This window comes from Oncorhynchus clarkii, chromosome 2 (genome assembly GCF_045791955.1).
Source record: "Oncorhynchus clarkii lewisi isolate Uvic-CL-2024 chromosome 2, UVic_Ocla_1.0, whole genome shotgun sequence".
In the NCBI taxonomy this organism is placed as follows: domain Eukaryota; kingdom Metazoa; phylum Chordata; class Actinopteri; order Salmoniformes; family Salmonidae; genus Oncorhynchus; species Oncorhynchus clarkii.
In genome coordinates, this window is record NC_092148.1 from 92,374,361 (window position 1) to 92,394,048 (window position 19,688).

Here is a 19,688-nt window from a genome sequence, read left to right on the forward strand (position 1 = left end):
GGGTTGAGACGACAGTAACAAACAAAAATAACAATAAAACTCCCTCTCTCTCACATAAAGAGACGGACGGACTGACTGATAGATAGATAACGGACGACACTCAGTCACGGAGATATAATCCCTCATCGTTAATAACTGACTTTTCAACAGCGGTATCTGAGCCAGACTCCAAACAATACTACTACGTCTCCAACACTAGAGGGAGCCATTAGCGTATTACACAATCTGAAGAAGGTGGGCAGATTGGACAACATGACATAGAGCAATAAGGCTCATTGAATAATAATAATATACGGTAATAGGTTTGCAGCATAAGCATGAATTTATATATTAAATACCAATATGAAAAGAATGTGTGCTCTCACCTAAAAACTGGACAGCAAAGTAGCATGCCTCACTGAGCAGAGTCCATTGAATGATGACCTTCTCCTGTGTATACACACCATTCCACAAGATGAGGGATAGACCTGGAGAGGGGGGTCAGAGGTCATGGGTTATAGTTCAGTCCATTGAATGATGACCTTCTCTTGTGTTTATACAACCCATTCCATAAGATGAGGGATAGAACTGTGGGAGGAAATGCCATCGGTCAGAGGTTAGGGGTCAAAGAGATAACGGGAGACGGGCCAAATGGTATGGAGACATTCCTATCCCAAATCTAAATAAAGCTGAAAACTATACCCCCATCTTCATTCTTCATAAAGCTGAAAACTATACCCCCATCTTCATAAAGCTGAAAACTATACCCCCATCTTCATTCTTCATAAAGCTGAAAACTATACCCCCATCTTCATTCTTCATAAAGCTGAAAACTATACCCCCATCTTCATTCTTCATAAAGCTGAAAACTATACCCCCATCTTCATTCTTCATAAAGCTGAAAACTATACCCCCATCTTCATTCTTCATAAAGCTGAAAACTATACCCCCATCTTCATTCTTCATAAAGCTGAAAACTATACCCCCATCTTCATTCTTCATAAAGCTGAAAACTATACCCCCATCTTCATTCTTCATAAAGCTGAAAACTATACCCCCATCTTCATTCTTCATAAAGCTGAAAACTATACCCCCATCTTCATTCACTGGGCATTCTTCATAACACCCATCTACATACAATATCAACAAAAACTTAATTTCAGGACTCATGTTATCATCCATAATCTAGAATCTAGACAGTCAGGTCCAGGGCCGGTCTACCTTGGGTTGGGGGCCCCCTAGAGGGAGGGAGGTTTTTGCCATGGGAGATTGGGTTGGGGGCCCCCTAGCGAGAGCTCTCCATAAAGACCTTAGTAGTCGCAGGGTAATTTCACTATTTCTCCATAATGACCTTTAAAGAGGTCAACATTCACAAGGCAGCTGGCCAGACGGATTACCAGGTCGTGTACTCAGAGCATGGGTGGACCAACTGGCAAGTGTCTTCACTGACATTTTCAACCTCTCCCTGACCGAGTCTGTAATACCTACATGTTTCAAGCAGACCATCAGAGTCCCTGTGCCCAAGAATGCGAAGGTAACCTGCCTAAATGACTACAGACCCGTAGTAGCCATGAAGTGCTTAGAAAGGCTGGTAATGGCTCACATCAACACCATCATCCTAGAAACCCAAGACCCACTCCAATTCACATACCACCCCAACAGATCCAGAGAAGACGCAATCTCAAATGTGTGTGTGTGTGTGTGTGTGTGTGTGTGTGTGTGTGTGTGTGTGTGTGTGTGCGTGAGACAGTGTATACTGCAGATGCAGATGAACAGCACAAGGAAATAGCAGTGTGTGTGTGTGTGTGTGTGTGTGTGTGTGTGTGTGTGTGTGTGTGAGTGTACTGACTGAGTAGTGCTCCTCCATAGAGCCTGATGGAGATGCTGGTGTTGCTGATCTCTTCTTCAAACACCACCTCATAGAGCTGGTTGGGACACACCAGGGCCTGCAGAGAGAGAGAGAGAGGACAACACTTATATACTACACAGCATGCACTATAGCGGGGGGGGGGGGAGCACTGCCTGTCTAAATACAGCCAGCTCCTCTCTCTCAACTACAGCCAGCTCCTCTCTCTCTCAACTACAGCCAGCTCCTCTCTCTCTCAACTACAGCCAGCTCCTCTCTCTCTCAACTACAGCCAGCTCCTCTCTCTCTCAACTACAGCCAGCTCCTCTCTCTCTCAACTACAGCCAGCTCCTCTCTCTCTCAACTACAGCCAGCTCCTCTCTCTCTCAACTACAGCCAGCTCCTCTCTCTCTCAACTACAGCCAGCTCCTCTCTCTCTCAACTACAGCCAGCTCCTCTCTCTCTCAACTACAGCCAGCTCCTCTCTCTCTCAACTACAGCCAGCTCCTCTCTCTCTCAACTACAGCCAGCTCCTCTCTCTCTCAACTACAGCCAGCTCCTCTCTCTCTCAACTACAGCCAGCTCCTCTCTCTCTCAACTACAGCCAGCTCCTCTCTCTCTCAACTACAGCCAGCTCCTCTCTCTCTCAACTACAGCCAGCTCCTCTCTCTCTCAACTACAGCCAGCTCCTCTCTCTCTCAACTACAGCCAGCTCCTCTCTCTCTCAACTATAGCCAGCTCCTCTCTCTCTCTCAACTATAGCCAGTTCCTCTCTCTCTCAACTACAGCCAGCTCCTCTCTCTCTCAACTACAGCCAGCTCCTCTCTCTCTCAACTACAGCCAGCTCCTCTCTCTCTCAACTACAACCAGCTCCTCTCTCTCTCAACTACAACCAGCTCCTCTCTCTCTCTCTCTCAACTACAGCCAGCTCCTCTCTCTCTCTCTCAACTACAGCCAGCTCCTCTCTCTCTCTCTCAACTACAGCCAGCTCCTCTCTCTCTCTCTCAACTACAGCCAGCTCCTCTCTCTCTCTCAACTACAGCCAGCTCCTCTCTCTCTCTCAACTACAGCCAGCTCCTCTTTCTCTCAACTACAGCCAGCTCCTCTCTCTCTCTCAACTACAGCCAGCTCCTCTCTCTCTCAACTACAGCCATCTCCTCTCTCTCTCAACTACAGCCAGCTCCTCTCTCTCTCAACTACAGCCAGCTCCTCTCGCTCTCAACTACAGCCAGCTCCGCTCTCTCAACTAAAGCCAGCTCCGCTCTCTCAACTAAAGCCAGCTCCGCTCTCTCAACTACAGCCAGCTCCGCTCTCAAATACAGCAGCAGCAATGAACAGACTGTGCAACATGAACAAAATGAACCGTTGTAGTAATACAATGGGGTATAGTTTCTGGTTAGGCAGCGATGCTCTGTGCAGCTGTGTTAACTAACGCTCCATGAAAGCTAGTTCTGTTTATCCCAAAGTCACCAGGCTAGTTCCACCAGCATTGAACAGAGGACAACTTCATTTACTAGAAAAAACAAACTATTTTTGTTTTCCTGTCCTCCCCCCCAGTAAGGCCATTCAGCTCCACTACTAGATAATGAAGACAATTCAGCTCCACTTAAATTTAGGTTGCAGACAAAGGCACAGCTGTTCCTCCCAGGTGTCCCCATAGAGAGATAGCGTAGCCGTGTCCCCATAGAGAGATAGCGTAGCAGTGTCCCCATAGAGAGATAGCGTAGCAGTGTCCCCATAGAGCTAGCGTAGCAGTGTCCCCATAGAGCTAGCGTAGCGGTGTCCCCATAGAGATAGCGTAGCGGTGTCCCCATAGAGAGATAGCGTAGCGGTGTCCCCATAGAGATAGCGTAGCGGTGTCCCCATAGAGAGATAGCGTAGCGGTGTCCCCATAGAGAGATAGCGTAGCGGTGTCCCCATAGAGAGATAGCGTAGCGGTGTCCCCATAGAGAGATAGCGTAGCGGTGTCCCCATAGAGAGATAGCGTAGCCGTGTCCCCATAGAGAGATAGCGTAGCCGTGTCCCCATAGAGAGATAGCGTAGCCGTGTCCCCATAGAGAGATAGCGTAGCAGTGTCCCCACACTTCCGGCGCCGACAGAGATGGCCGCCTCGCTTCGCGTTCCTAGGAAACTATGCAGTTTTTTTTTTTTTTACGTGTTATTTCTTACATTAGTACCCCAGGTCATCTTAGGTTTCATTACATACAGTCGAGAAGAACTACTGAATATAAGATCAGCATCAACTCACCATCAGTACGACCAAGAATATGTTTTTCGCGACGCGGATCCTGTGTTCTGCCTTACAAACAGGACAACGGAGTGGATCCTATGCAGCGACCCAAAAAAACGACTCCGAAAGAGAGGGAAACGAGGCGGTCTTCTGGTCAGACTCCGGAGACGGGCACAGCGCGCACCACTCCCTAGCATTCTTCTTGCCAATGTCCAGTCTCTTGACAACAAGGTTGATGAAATCCGAGCAAGGGTAGCATTCCAGAGGGACATCAGAGACTGTAACGTTCTTTGCTTCACGGAAACGTGGCTTACTGGAGAGACGCTATCCGAAGCGGTGCAGCCAACAGGTTTCTCCACGCATCGCGCAGACAGGAAAAAACATCTTTCTGGTAAAAAGAGGGGCGGGGGCGTATGCCTTATGACTAACGTGACATGGTGCGATGAAAGAAACATACAGGAACTCAAATCCTTCTGTTCACCTGATTTAGAATTCCTCACAATCAAATGTAGACCGCATTATCTACCAAGAGAATTCTCTTCGATTATAATCACAGCCGTATATATCCCCCCCCAAGCAGACACATCGATGGCTCTGAACGAACTTTATTTAACTCTCTGCAAACTGGAAACAATTTATCCGGAGGCTGCATTCATTGTAGCTGGGGATTTTAACAAGGCTAATCTGAAAACAAGACTCCCCAAATTTTATCAGCATATCGATTGCGCAACCAGGGGAGGAAAGACCTTGGACCATTGTTACTCTAACTTCCGCGACGCATATAAGGCCCTGCCCCGCCCCCCTTTCGGAAAAGCTGACCACGACTCCATTTTGTTGATCCCTGCCTACAGACAGAAACTAAAACAAGAGGCTCCCACGCTGAGGTCTGTCCAACGCTGGTCCGACCAAGCTGACTCCACACTCCAAGACTGCTTCCATCACGTGGACTGGGAGATGTTTCGTATTGCGTCAGATAACAACATTGACGAATACGCTGATTCGGTGTGCGAGTTCATTAGAACGTGCGTTGAAGATGTCGTTCCCATAGCAACGATTAAAACATTCCCTAACCAGAAACCGTGGATTGATGGCAGCATTCGTGTGAAACTGAAAGCGCGAACCACTGCTTTTAATCAGGGCAAGGTGTCTGGTAACATGACCGAATACAAACAGTGCAGCTATTCCCTCCGCAAGGCTATCAAACAAGCTAAGCGCCAGTACAGAGACAAAGTAGAATCTCAATTCAACGGCTCAGACACAAGAGGCATGTGGCAGGGTCTACAGTCAATCACGGACTACAGGAAGAAACCCAGCCCAGTCACGGACCAGGATGTCTTGCTCCCAGGCAGACTAAATAACTTTTTTGCCCGCTTTGAGGACAATACAGTGCCACTGACACGGCCTGCAACGAAAACATGCGGTCTCTCCTTCACTGCAGCCGAGGTGAGTAAGACATTTAAACGTGTTAACCCTCGCAAGGCTGCAGGCCCAGATGGCATCCCCAGCCGCGCCCTCAGAGCATGCGCAGACCAGCTGGCCGGTGTGTTTACGGACATATTCAATCAATCCCTATACCAGTCTGCTGTTCCCACATGCTTCAAGAGGGCCACCATTGTTCCTGTTCCCAAGAAAGCTAAGGTAACTGAGCTAAATGACTACCGCCCCGTAGCACTCACATCCGTCATCATGAAGTGCTTTGAGAGACTAGTCAAGGACCATATCACCTCCACCCTACCTGACACCCTAGACCCACTCCAATTTGCTTACCGCCCAAATAGGTCCACAGACGATGCAATCTCAACCACACTGCACACTGCCCTAACCCATCTGGACAAGAGGAATACCTATGTGAGAATGCTGTTCATCGACTACAGCTCGGCATTCAACACCATAGTACCCTCCAAGCTCGTCATCAAGCTCGAGACCCTGGGTCTCGACCCCGCCCTGTGCAACTGGGTACTGGACTTCCTGACGGGCCGCCCCCAGGTGGTGAGGGTAGGCAACAACATCTCCTCCCCGCTGATCCTCAACACTGGGGCCCCACAAGGTTGCGTTCTGAGCCCTCTCCTGTACTCCCTGTTCACCCACGACTGCGTGGCCACGCACGCCTCCAACTCAATCATCAAGTTTGCGGACGACACAACAGTGGTAGGCTTGATTACCAACAACGATGAGACGGCCTACAGGGAGGAGGTGAGGGCCCTCGGAGTGTGGTGTCAGGAAAACAACCTCACACTCAACGTCAACAAAACTAAGGAGATGATTGTGGACTTCAGGAAACAGCAGAGGGAACACCCCCCTATCCACATCGATGGAACAGTAGTGGAGAGGGTAGCAAGTTTTAAGTTCCTCGGCATACACATCACAGACAAACTGAATTGGTCCACTCACTCAGACAGCATCGTGAAGAAGGCGCAGCAGCGCCTCTTCAACCTCAGGAGGCTGAAGAAATTTGGCTTGTCACCAAAAGCACTCACAAACTTCTACAGATGCACAATCGAGAGCATCCTGGCGGGCTGTATCACCGCCTGGTATGGCAACTGCACCGCCCTCAACCGTAAGGCTCTCCAGAGGGTAGTGAGGTCTGCACAACGCATCACCGGGGGCAAACTACCTGCCCTCCAGGACACCTACACCACCCGATGTCACAGGAAGGCCATAAAGATCATCAAGGACATCAACCACCCGAGCCACTGCCTGTTCACCCCGCTATCATCCAGAAGGCGAGGTCAGTACAGGTGCATCAAAGCTGGGACCGAGAGACTGAAAAACAGCTTCTATCTCAAGGCCATCAGACTGTTAAACAGCCACCACTAACACTGAGTGGCTGCTGCCAACACACTGACACTGACTCAACTCCAGCCACTTTAATAATGGGAATTGATGGGAAATGATGTAAATATATCACTAGCCACTTTAAACAATGCTACCTTATATAAATGTTACTTACCCTACATTATTCATCTCATATGCATACGTATATACTGTACTCTATATCATCGATGGTATCCTTATGTAATACATGTATCACTAGCCACTTTATACTATACTATGCCACTTTGTTTACATACTCATCTCATTTGTACATACTGTACCCGATACCATCTACTGTATCTTGCCTATGCTGCTCTGTACCATCACTCATTCATATATCCTTATGTACATATTCTTTATCCCCTTACACTGTGTACAAGACAGTAGTTTTGGAATTGTTAGTTAGATTACTTGTTATTACTGCATTGTCGGAACTAGAAGCACAAGCATTTCGCTACACTCGCATTAACATCTGCTAACCATGTGTATGTGACAAATAAAATTTGATTTGATTTGATTTGATTTGATTTAGAGAGATAGCGTAGCAGTGTCCCCATAGAGCTAGCGTAGCAGTGTCCCCATAGAGATAGCGTAGCGGTGTCCCCATAGAGATAGCGTAGCGGTGTCCCCATAGAGAGATAGCGTAGCGGTGTCCCCATAGAGAGATAGCGTAGCGGTGTCCCCATAGAGAGATAGCGTAGCGGTGTCCCCATAGAGAGATAGCGTAGCGGTGTCCCCATAGAGAGATAGCGTAGCGGTGTCCCCATAGAGAGATAGCGTAGCGGTGTCCCCATAGAGAGATAGCGTAGCGGTGTCCCCATAGAGAGATAGCGTAGCGGTGTCCCCATAGAGAGATAGCGTAGCGGTGTCCCCATAGAGAGATAGCGTAGCGGTGTCCCCATAGAGAGATAGCGTAGCGGTGTCCCCATAGAGAGATAGCGTAGCGGTGTCCCCATAGAGAGATAGCGTAGCGGTGTCCCCATAGAGAGATAGCGTAGCGGTGTCCCCATAGAGAGATAGCGTAGCGGTGTCCCCATAGAGAGATAGCGTAGCGGTGTCCCCATAGAGAGATAGCGTAGCGGTGTCCCCATAGAGAGATAGCGTAGCGGTGTCCCCATAGAGAGATAGCGTAGCGGTGTCCCCATAGAGAGATAGCATAGCGATATATTTTAATTTGTTTAACACTTTTTTGGTTACTACATGATTCCATATGTGTAATTTTATAGTTTTGAGGTCTTCGTTATAACCCACAGTTCCCCGGGGCACTGAAGACGTGGATGTTGATTAAGGCAGCCCCCCCCCCCCCCCCCCCCTGCACCTCTCTGATTGAGGGGTAGGGTTAAATGCGGAAGACACATTTCAGTTGTACTCATTCAGTTGTACAACTGACTAGGTATCCCCCCCTTTCCCTTAGTTCTACAATGTAAAAATAGTTTTAAATGTTAAATGAGTAGGTGTCCAAACTTTTGACTGGTACTGTATATTTCCCTTGACGGTGTGATGTTTAATGTAAAATAAAATGTTTTAAAGTCTTAACTTACACACCCACCCCCCCACCTATAGCTCTAAACAGCTCCTCTGGGCTCTAAACCGCTCCTCTGGGCTCTAAACCGCTCCCCTGGGCTCTAAACCGCTCCCCTGGGCTCTAAACCGCTCCCCTGGGCTCTAAACCGCTCCTATAGGTTCTAAACCGCTCCTCTGGGTTCTAAACCGCTCCTCTGGGTTCTAAACCGCTCCTCTGGGTTCTATACCGCTCCTATAGGCTCTAAACCGCTCCTCTGGGTTCTAAATGGCCAATGTGACTCTCTATACATCAGAATCATCATTGCAGAAGTTTCTGAGCGTGGCTAGAACCCAGGTCATCGAGACACTCACCATCAAGGCCATAACTGTGAAGGCAAACGCAGAGACGGCGATCCAGAGCCTGTAGAGAGACAATTACATACAGAGATTGATTTACCCAAAAACTGCAATTAAAATAGATTTGATCATCTGACAGTAAAATTATACACCCCCCACCCCCCAGTTCTCTGGTGTGTTCTCTCACCTTAGACCAACAGGCTCTCGCACCTGATACTTGATGTCATTCCCCAGCATCTGACTGAGCTGTGAGGAGAGAGAAAGAGAGAGAGAGACAGAAATAGAAAGAGCGGATCATTAAGACGTTTTCTAATTAGAGCTAGTTATAGGTCTATCGAGGAGGAACCTGACAGATTAAGAGGAAGCAGACACCCCATAAAATAAAATTAAAAACAAAAACACACGGAAGCAGATGCACCATCCACAAGGTCTTGGATTAATCACAAACTATATTTAACAGAAAAATCTAATTTAGCAATGATTAGCAATTAGCTCTTCATCACCCATACACACCACTCGTACACACGTCACAGACAAAGAATGGAGCTTTACATTGATAGAGCCCGCGCCCCTAATGGGGACGTCGCCCGCGCCCCTAATGGGGACGTCGCACACGCCCCTAATGAGGATAACACATCAGATGATTGTTTAGTCATAAATGAACTAAATTCTGTGCAGCATTGTGGAACCCAGCATGTCAACACAGATGGCACGACATGAGTACATTTCATACCAAACATTTACAGAGCCAATGCCTCATTACAGTAACTAACCCTAAACTGAAGACACATGCAGTATACATTTTTCCCTGCAAGGTGTCTATAAATGCTAATAAAATTCACATGATCCTTAAAAACAGACAAATAAAATCTACTGTATTAGTCAGATGAGATGAATACAACAGGTATCACAGTGAAATGCTTACTTACGAGTCCCTAACCAACAATGCAGTTTAAATATATATATATATATATATATATATATATATATATATATATATATATATAGTGTGTGTATGTATATATAGTGTGTGCACACACACACACACACACACACACACACACACACACACACACATTTTTTAAACTGCATTGTTGGTTATATATATATATTTTTTTATTTTTTTTATTTTTTTTAAATACGAATAAGAAATAAAAATAACAAGTAAAAGTAACAAATAATAGAACCCAGCACAAAGCATTATGTCATCACTGTGGAAAAAGCAAAAACAACTTTTCAGCAGATTCATTGCTATTTTACTAGTCTATAAGATGGTCTTTTAGTGAAGAACCCATGATAATTCACTGACATGAATTCATATCACGCTTTAAATCGGCAGTAGGAACTGGGCAGGTGTGTGTCTGTATGTACAGTTGAAGTCGGAAGTTTACATACACTTAGGTTGGAGTCATTAAAACTTGTTTTTTCAACCACTCCACAAATTTCTTGTTAACAAACTATAGTTTTGGCAAGTCGGTTAGGATATCTACTTTGTGCAGGACACAAGTCATTTTTCTGGGTTATGCAAGCAAGTGTGTCAAGAAGCAGTGTGTCAAGAAGCAGTGTGTCAAGAAGCAGTGTGTCAAGAAGCAGTGTGTCAAGAAGCAGTGTGGCTTGGCAGGGTTGTGTTTCCTAAAGAGGCATGGCTCTCGACCTTCGCCTCTCCCCGGAGTGCGTACGGGAGTTGCAGCGATGAGACAAGACTGGACCAGTGATGAATTAGGTCTGTTATTTCAGACAGAAATCAATATGCCCAAAGGGGAACAGGACCCCGAGCTGTGAGGATGACGTTACGCATTTGAACTTGAAGGGTTTGAGGTTGTCAGGACAATGAAAACTGTCCAGAACAGAACAGGGTTCACTGGTGATTGTCTGAGTCTCTCAAATACGCTCACACACTCTCTAGAGACTCTCACTCACTCTACAGTGAGTCCATGAGAGAGAGAAAGAGAGAGACTCCACCCCTACTTCTGTGGGGGTTCATCGGCAGTTGGAATCCAAAGTTATGGTGAATTGACACCACCTACTGTCAAGCCCTGCCTCCCGCCTGGACCAATAGAAGTATGAAAAAAAGGGGGTCCTGCAAATGCAGAAAATATTTTTTCTTTAGCTTTAATGTAACCAAGCAAGTAATTTAAGACCAAACTCTTATTTACTATGACTGCCTAGCAAGAAGCAATAGGCCTCCTATGGGGACAGGGGCTGGGATTAACACAGGGGCTGGAATTAACACAGGGGCTGGGATTAACACAGGGCCTGGGATTAACACAGGGGCTGGGATTAACAAAGGGGATTAACACAGGGGATGGGATTAACACAGGGGCTGGGATTAACACAGGGGCTGGGATTAACACAGGGGCTGGGATTAACACAGGGGCTGGGATTAACACAGGGGCTGGGATTAACACAGGGGCTGGGATTAACACAGGGGCTGGGATTAACACAGGGGCTGGGATTAACACAGGGGCTGGGATTAACACAGGGCCTGGGATTAACACAGGGGCTGGGATTAACACAGGGGCTGGAATTAACACAGGGGCTGGGATTAACACAGGGGCTGGGATTAACACAGGGGCTGGGATTAACACAGGGGCTGGGATTAACACAGGGGCTGGGATTAACACAGGGCCTGGGATTAACACAGGGGCTGGGATTAACAAAGGGGATTAACACAGGGGCTGGGATTAACACAGGGGCTGGAATTAACACAGGGGCTGGAATTAACACAGGGCCTGGGATTAACACAGGGCCTGGGATTAACACAGGGCCTGGGATTAACAAAGGGGATAAACACAGGGGCTGGGATTAACACAGGGGCTGGAATTAACACAGGGCCTGGGATTAACACAGGGCCTGGGATTAACACAGGGCCTGGGATTAACAAAGGGGATTAACACAGGGGCTGGGATTAACACAGGGCCTGGGATTAACACAGGGGCTGGGATTAAAACAGGGGCTGGGATTAACACAGGGGCTGTGATTAACACAGGGCCTGGGATTAACAAAGGGGATTAACACAGGGGCTGGGATTAACACAGGGGCTGGAATTAACACAGGGGCTGGGATTAACACAGGGGCTGGGATTAACACAGGGGCTGGGATTAACAAAGGGGATTAACACAGGGGATGGGATTAACACAGGGCCTGGGATTAACACAGGGCCTGGGATTAACACAGGGCCTGGGATTAACAAAGGGGATTAACACAGGGGCTGGGATTAACACAGGGGATTAACACAGGGGCTGTGATTAACACAGGGCCTGGGATTAACACAGGGGCTGGGATTAACACAGGGGCTGGGATTAACAAAGGGGATTAACACAGGGGATGGGATTAACAAAGGGGATTAACACAGGGGCTGTGATTAACAAAGGGGATTAACACAGGGCCTGGGATTAACACAGGGGCTGGGATTAACAAAGGGGATTAACACAGGGGCTGGGATTAACAAAGGGGATTAACACAGGGGCTGGGATTAACAAAGGGGATTAACACAGGGGCCGTGATTAACACAGGGGCTGGGATTAACAAAGGGGATTAACACAGGGGATGGGATTAACACAGGGGCTGGGATTAACACAGGGGCTGGGATTAACACAGGGGCTGTGATTAACACAGGGGCTGGGATTAACAAAGGGGATTAACACAGGGGCTGGGATTAACAAAGGGGATTAACACAGGGGCTGGGATTAACACAGGGGCTGGGATTAACACAGGGGATTAACACAGGGGCCGTGATTAACACATGGGCCTGGGATTAACACAGGGGCTGGGATTAAAGGAACGCCCAGAATTGTGGTCCGCAATCACACCCTTCTTGCAATTTCAGGTGGAAACTCAATAAAACATGTCTGAAATACAATGAATGTCTATAAATTTCAACTGTTTCAAAAACATTGCTCTGCTATTAGTATTTTTACGGTATGAATGTTGAGCTCAAAATAGACAATTGTGTTTACACTGCCCTTAGTAAAGCCTCTCCAGAATCTCTCGGAAATCTCTTTACTTCTCATCTATGAGAATAGACCCCCCCAAGGCACAAATACACAATCTATGGGAGATGAGAAGGACTGAAGTGGCTTCATGGCCATCTCATTTTGGGATGTTCAAATCACAAAAATAACAGAGGGAGGAAATGGGAAAAATAAAGAGAATCTAAATTGCAGCGGAAAGGGAAAGATAAGAGCCAGAGTGTACAGCCCTAATCTCTCCAGCCACAACCACTGTATTTCTTTTATTTATTTTGAATTTTACCCCTTTTTCTCCCCAATTTCGTAGTATCCAATTGTTGTAGTAGCTACTATCTTGTCTCATCGCTACAACTCCCGTACGGGCTCGGGAGAGACGAAGGTTGAAAGTCATGCGTCCTCCGATACACAACCCAACCAAGCTGCACTGCTTCTTTAACACAGCGCACATCCAACCCGGAAGCCAGCCGCACCAATGCGCCGGAGGAAACACAGTGCACCTGGCCACCTTGGCTAGCGTACACTGCTAGCCAAGGTGGCCAGGAGTCGCTGGTGCGCCACAGGAGTCGCTGGTGCGCGATGAGACAAGGACACCCCTACCGACCAAGCCCTCCCTAACCCGGGCGACGCTAGGCCAATTGTGCGTCGCCCCACGGACCTCCCGGTCGCGGCCGGTTACGACAGAGCCTGGGCGCGAACCCAGGACTCTGATGGCACAGCTGGCGCTGCAGTACAGCGCCCTTAACCACTGCGCCACCCGGGAGGCCTCGACCACTGTATTTCACCGTCCAGTGAAACTGAACCCTTTGCCCTGCCTGGTTGGCTCTCGCTGTCTGGTTGGCTCTCGCTGTCTGCGGCAGGTTTTGGGGTACTTGGAAAAAAAATAAAAATCACTGTTCTTAACCTGACTGAGCTGGTAAAAACCTTTCAAAAACGGCAAGAAATCCATCGTTCGAAAGAGAATGCTTTTCTGGAAACTGTGCCGTGACATTTGGGTCAGCCCCCCTAGCAATTAAAAAGTTCTAGCCAATGAGCTTCAGCCGCTTCGCTATTTGAGAGTGACAGCTAGCACGATGCACACACAGCAGAGCGGAGAGCGAGAGAAATCACGCGGTGCTCATATCTGCTCATATGTGACGCTGTTCACCATTTTTCAGTGAGCGCTACTTCTAGAACTACTGGCTAAAAAGTATACACAAGTACTGGAGAATCTCTTTCAGACAGGAAGTAGGTACATGCAAAGACAGGAAGTTGGTACATGCAAAGACAGGAAGATAAGGTGGGGATTCTGGTGTGCAGCCAGTCCTAACACGAGCCTAAGCAGAGCATACACATGCCTGTGTTATCTAACAGTATGACTTTAGAATTGGCTTGAGAATTATATAACAAGAGGAAAAGCAAAGGACTTGGCTGAGGAGGAGAAGAAACAGGAGAAACGGGAGGAGGAGAAGAAACAGGAGAAACGGGAGGAGGAGGAGAAACGGAAAGAGGAGAAACAGGAGGAGGAGAAGAAACAGGAGGAGGAGAAACAGGAGTAGGAGGAGGAGGAGAAACGGAAAGAGGAGAAACAGGAGAAACAGGAGGAGGGGGAAGATAAATGGAAAGAGGAGGAACAGGAGAAACAGGAGGAGGGGAAGAGAAATGGGACAGGAAAAGAAAGAAATCCACAATGTGAGGAGAGAGGAGCATACGGTAATCTAAACTGTTATGGTCTAGCTTTGACACCAAATCACTTAAGAGACAAAGCCAGGCTGCATTTAGACATACGGAGTTGAAATAATGATGAATATGATATCCCACTGCCCTCGAGTCCTCTTCAGTACATTGCTATTCTCATTCCCCGCTCCTCATCTCTCAGCCTTGGCAAAAAAAAAAACACACACAACTCAATGACCATCCTAGTACAAATCACAGTTGTACCGACGTCATTGTTCAGTTCATCACAGTTCATTGTGATCCAATGCGTAGCCTACACTTACATCCTTCTGTATCGGTCTTCATGCCAGAACCATTGCATAGTATTCTCTCCCAGCACCACAGGAGTGCTTTACAGCAGACGAGATGTGGCTCAAGGCCGGGGGGGGGGGACGACAATATCACTGGCCTAAGTCAAATGTTTGTTTCAGAGCAAGGCGAAAGGCAGGAAACAGAAGGGCATTGGGTAACAGCCGGCCGACTTCCCTCCTTTGTTTACAAGGACGAAGTGTGTGTGTGTGTGTGTGCACGCGTCCTAAGACGAAACCTTCCTCCACACCAACCTCCCGCTCTCTATTTGTAATATGATTGTGATCTCCCAGGGGTGTTGTCGTCTGAGCGGAGGCTGATGAGGTGCTTACGGCAACTCAACTGAAACAAAAAAAAACAACACCATTTCATTGTCAGTGTTTGCTAGTCTACAGATAACAAAGCAATTACTTGTAATTCCAATAACATTTATTTTTCTCCTCAGGGGGAGATGGAATCATTAACACTGGCAGACGAGCAGAAAATTGTGTTAAGAAACTAAATTCTTCTTTCTTATAAGTCAAATGTTTATATAGCTGATCACCCCCACTCCTCCTCACACTCCATTGGCTTCCAGTCAAAGCTCACATTCGCTATAAGACCATGGTGCTTCCCAACAGAGCAGCAAGAGGAACTGCCTCCACGTTACCTAGAGGCTACGCTCAAGAGGGCAGCTCCATTTCAGCCCAGCCAAAGCACTTCTCTGTTCTGGCAACACAATGGTGGAACCAGCTTCCCCCTGGAGCTAGGACAGCAGAGTCCCCTGTCCATCTTCCCCCCTGGAGCTAGGACAGCAGAGTCCCCTGTCCATCTTCCCCCCTGATGCTAGGACAGCAGAGTCCCTGTCCATCTTCCCCCTGATGCTAGGACAGCAGAGTCCCTGTCCATCTTCCCCCCTGATGCTAGGACAGCAGAGTCCCTGTCCATCTTCCCCCTGATGCTAGGACAGCAGAGTCCCTGTCCATCTTCCCCCCTGGAGCTAGGACAGCAGAGTCCCCTGTCCATCTTCCCCCCTGATGCTAGGACAGCAGAGTCCCTTGTCCATCTTCCCCCCTGATGCTAGGACAGCAGAGTCCCTGTCCATCTTCCCCCTGATGCTAGGACAGCAGAGTCCCTGTCCATCTTCCCCCTGATGCTAGGACAGCAGAGTCCCTGTCCATCTTCCCCCTGATGCTAGGACAGCAGAGTCCCTGTCCATCTTCCCCCTGATGCTAGGACCACAGAGTCCCTGTCCATCTACTGAAAACATCTGAAACCCTACACCTCTTCAAAAAGAACCTTAAATAATCCCACAGCACCCCCCCTCAAAAAATAATAATAATTGTAGCAGTAGCTTTGGCTAGTCTGTACAGTAATAGTGTTGTGTATCCAATGGAACGGCTCAGACACGAGGCCGATGTGTCAGGGACTCCAGACAATCAGCGATTATAAAAAGGGAAAAGCCAGCCACCACGGACACCGACGCCTCGCTCCCGGGAAAGCTAAACACCTTCCCCCGCTTTGAGGAAAACAGCATGGGAGCCGCCGACGCAGGCCCCCACCACTCACAAGGACTGTGTGCTCTCGTTCCTCCATGGCGGATGTGAGTAAGTCATTTAAGCGCGTTAACCCTCGCCGGCCCAGACGGCATCCCAAACCGGGTCCTCAGAGCATGTGAAGGACCAGCTGGCTGGAGTGTTAACATCCATAACCCAGTCTGTTGTCCCCACTTGTATCAAGATGTTCATGTGACTTAAAAAGCGAAGGTAACTGAACTAAATGACTATCTTCCCCCTGATGCTAGCACTCACTTCTGTCATCATGAAGTGCTTTGAGAGACTAGTCAAGGATCATATCACCTCTATCTTACCTGACACCCTAGACCCACTTCAATTCACATACCACTATCACCGTTACACTGTACACTGCCCTCTCTCACCTGGACAAGATAAATACCTACGTAAGAATGCTGTTAAATCGACATCAACCTAATATAGTACCAGTCAAAAGTTGACACCTACTCATTCAAGGGTTTTTCTTTGACTATTTTCTACATTGTAGAATTAAAAGTGAAGACATCAACACTATGAAATAACACATGGAATCATGTAGTAACCAAAAAAAAAAAAGTGTTATACAAATCAAAATATATTCTATATTTGAAATTCTTCAAAGTAGCCACCCTTTGCCTTGATGACAGCTTTACCCACTCTTGGCATCGTGTGTCTCCAGTAGAACGGAGTGACTGTGTCGTGTACCTCTAATATCCGTCTCTCTCACTAAGCATCTGTGTGACTGAGTAAGTGAGTGAGAGAGGCAGGTGGGCAGGGAGGGAGGGAACGTGAGGGAAGGGAAGAGAGAGAGGGAACGTGAGGGAAGGGAAGAGAGAGGGGGAACGTGAGGGAAGGCAAGAGGGGCGAGAGAGAGGGAACGTGAGGGAAGGGAAGAGAGAGGGGGAACATCAGGGAAGGGAAGAGAGAGGGGCGAGACAGGATCTCAGAGGACTAAGCATCTCAGCAGGCAGGCAGACAGAAGGTCAACATTCACTGGATTGTAATAGAGGATTACAGTAAACACAATAGAACAAAGTGAGAGGTGGGCCAATGTACTGACTGCCAAGGCAATACGAAGGACAGAGAGTGATGACATGTTATCATTCGGTGCATTGTGCTGCAATAAGCAAGTAATCAAGAAACCGATATTACTCAAGACTTGGAAGCACTATAGATTATCTTAAATTAACATAATGGTTTATTAGGAACGATTACCTTCACAATAGCGTGCCAGTGTGATTGAGCGGTCATGTTGCATGATGGGTAATAATCTATGAACTCAGTTAAAAAGCCAGTCGGTATTCTCCATTCTATCCACTTACACACTACCTCTAATGGATTCAACCATGCAGAATCTTTCTCCAGACAATGGGCACCAAGCCCATGATTGATTCACCATGATGGACAATGAGCAAATGCTACACCTTTTTCTGTATATTTGGGATCTAAAAATGATACAGACCTTTGACCTATGCACCTCTCCATCGTCGTCTTCTCCTCCGACCCCCAGTATCTTCCTGGTCTTCAGCCGGCTCACCAGATCTGACTGACTGTGTTTCTTCATTAGAGGAGGATGTGACTTCGAGGCCATGGCACAATAACCTGGAGCGAGAGAGAGACCGAGAGAGAGACCGAGAGAGAGACCGAGAGAGAGAGACCGAGAGAGAGAGACCGAGAGAGAGAGACCGAGAGAGAGACACCGAGAGAGAGACAGAGAGAGAGACAGAGAGAGAGACAGAGAGAGAGACAGAGAGAGAGACCGAGAGAGAGACCGAGAGAGAGACCGAGAGAGAGACAGAGAGAGAGACAGAGAGAGAGACAGAGAGAGAGACAGAGAGAGAGACAGAGAGAGAGACAGAGAGAGAGACAGAGAGAGAGACAGAGAGAGAGACAGAGAGAGAGACAGAGAGAGAGACAGAGAGAGAGACCGAGAGAGAGACCGAGAGAGAGACCGAGAGAGAGACCGAGAGAGAGACCGAGAGAGAGAGCGAGAGAGAGAGCGAGAGAGAGAGCGAGAGAGAGACCGAGAGAGAGAGCGAGAGAGAGAGCGAGAGAGAGAGCGAGAGAGAGACCGAGAGAGAGACCGAGAGAGAGACAGAGAGAGAGACCGAGAGAGAGACAGAGAGAGAGACCGAGAGAGAGACAGAGAGAGAGAGCGAGAGAGAGCGAGAGAGAGAGCGAGAGAGACCGAGAGAGAGACAGAGAGAGAGACCGAGAGAGAGACAGAGAGAGAGACCGAGAGAGAGACAGAGAGAGAGACCGAGAGAGAGACCGAGAGAGAGAGCGAGAGAGAGACCGAGAGAGAGACCGAGAGAGAGAGCGAGAGAGACCGAGAGAGAGACAGAGAGAGAGACCGAGAGAGAGACAGAGAGAGAGAGCGAGAGAGAGCGAGAGAGAGAGCGAGAGAGACCGAGAGAGAGACAGAGAGAGAGACCGAGAGAGAGACAGAGAGAGAGACCGAGAGAGAGACCGAGAGAGAGACCGAGAGAGAGACAGAGAGACGTTTAGCAATTATGGAGTGAATACAAAACCCTTAGGTTGCATGGTCCCTTCTATGCAGAACAATCATTTGAAAAATCAACAAGGAAGGGAGAGGTGGAGAGGAGAGAGGGTGGAGATGTACACCCCGTACCGGCCAGACCGCAGTAACCCCGTACCAGCCAGACCGCAGTAACCCCATACCAGCCAGACCGCAGTAACCCCGTACCAGCCAGACCGCAGTAACCCCCTATCAGCCAGACCGCAGTAACCCCGTACCAGCCAGACCGCAGTAACCCCGTATCAGCCAGACCGCAGTAACCCCGTACCAGCCAGACCGCAGAACCCCATATCAGCCAGACCGCAGTAACCCCGTACCAGCCAGGCCGCAGTAACCCCGTAACAGCCAGATCGCAGTATCCCCGTACCAGCCAGGCCGCAGTAACCCCGTAACAGCCAGATCGCAGTATCCCCGTACCAGCCAGGCCGCAGTAACCCCGTAACAGCCAGATCGCAGTATCCCCGTACCAGCCAGGCCGCAGTAACCCCGTAACAGCCAGATCGCAGTATCCCCGTACCAGCCAGGCCGCAGTAACCCCGTAACAGCCAGATCGCAGTAACCCCGTACCAGCCAGGCCACAGTAACCCCGTAACAGCCAGATCGCAGTATCCCCGTACCAGCCAGACCGCAGTAACCCCGTACCAGCCAGACCGCAGTAACCCCGTACCAGCCAGACCGCAGTAACCCCGTACCAGCCAGACCGCAGTAACCCCCTATCAGCCAGACCGCAGTAACCCCGTTACGGCCAGACCGCAGTATCCCCGTACCAGCCAGACCGCAGTAACCCCGTTACGGCCAGACCGCAGTATCCCCGTTACGGCCAGACTGTATTAATGACACTACCATAAAGGGAGTACAGCATCTTATGCACACCACTACTATGTAACATTAAGTTACTGTGAGTTATCCACTACAG

At 48.4% G+C, this 19,688-nt stretch overlaps 2 protein-coding genes across 3 annotated transcripts in view; one reads left to right on the plus strand and one right to left on the minus strand.

The window, feature by feature from the left end:
* The window catches only part of LOC139376285 (uncharacterized), a 1,125,987-nt gene that overhangs the window by 933,623 nt on the left and 172,676 nt on the right, over positions 1–19,688 (plus strand). The window lies entirely within an intron of this gene.
* Positions 1–19,688, minus strand: part of LOC139383186 (tumor protein p53-inducible protein 11-like) — a 92,864-nt gene that overhangs the window by 193 nt on the left and 72,983 nt on the right. For both annotated transcript variants that reach the window (XM_071127625.1, XM_071127633.1), the window contains exons 2-6: positions 17,696–17,835; positions 8,917–8,975; positions 8,745–8,793; positions 1,829–1,925; positions 366–467 (exon numbers count right to left, since the gene is read on the minus strand). In XM_071127625.1, the coding sequence (XP_070983726.1) occupies positions 366–467; positions 1,829–1,925; positions 8,745–8,793; positions 8,917–8,975; positions 17,696–17,824 (436 nt within the window). In that variant the 5' untranslated portion in view covers positions 17,825–17,835. The remainder of the gene's footprint in view (positions 1–365; positions 468–1,828; positions 1,926–8,744; positions 8,794–8,916; positions 8,976–17,695; positions 17,836–19,688) is intronic.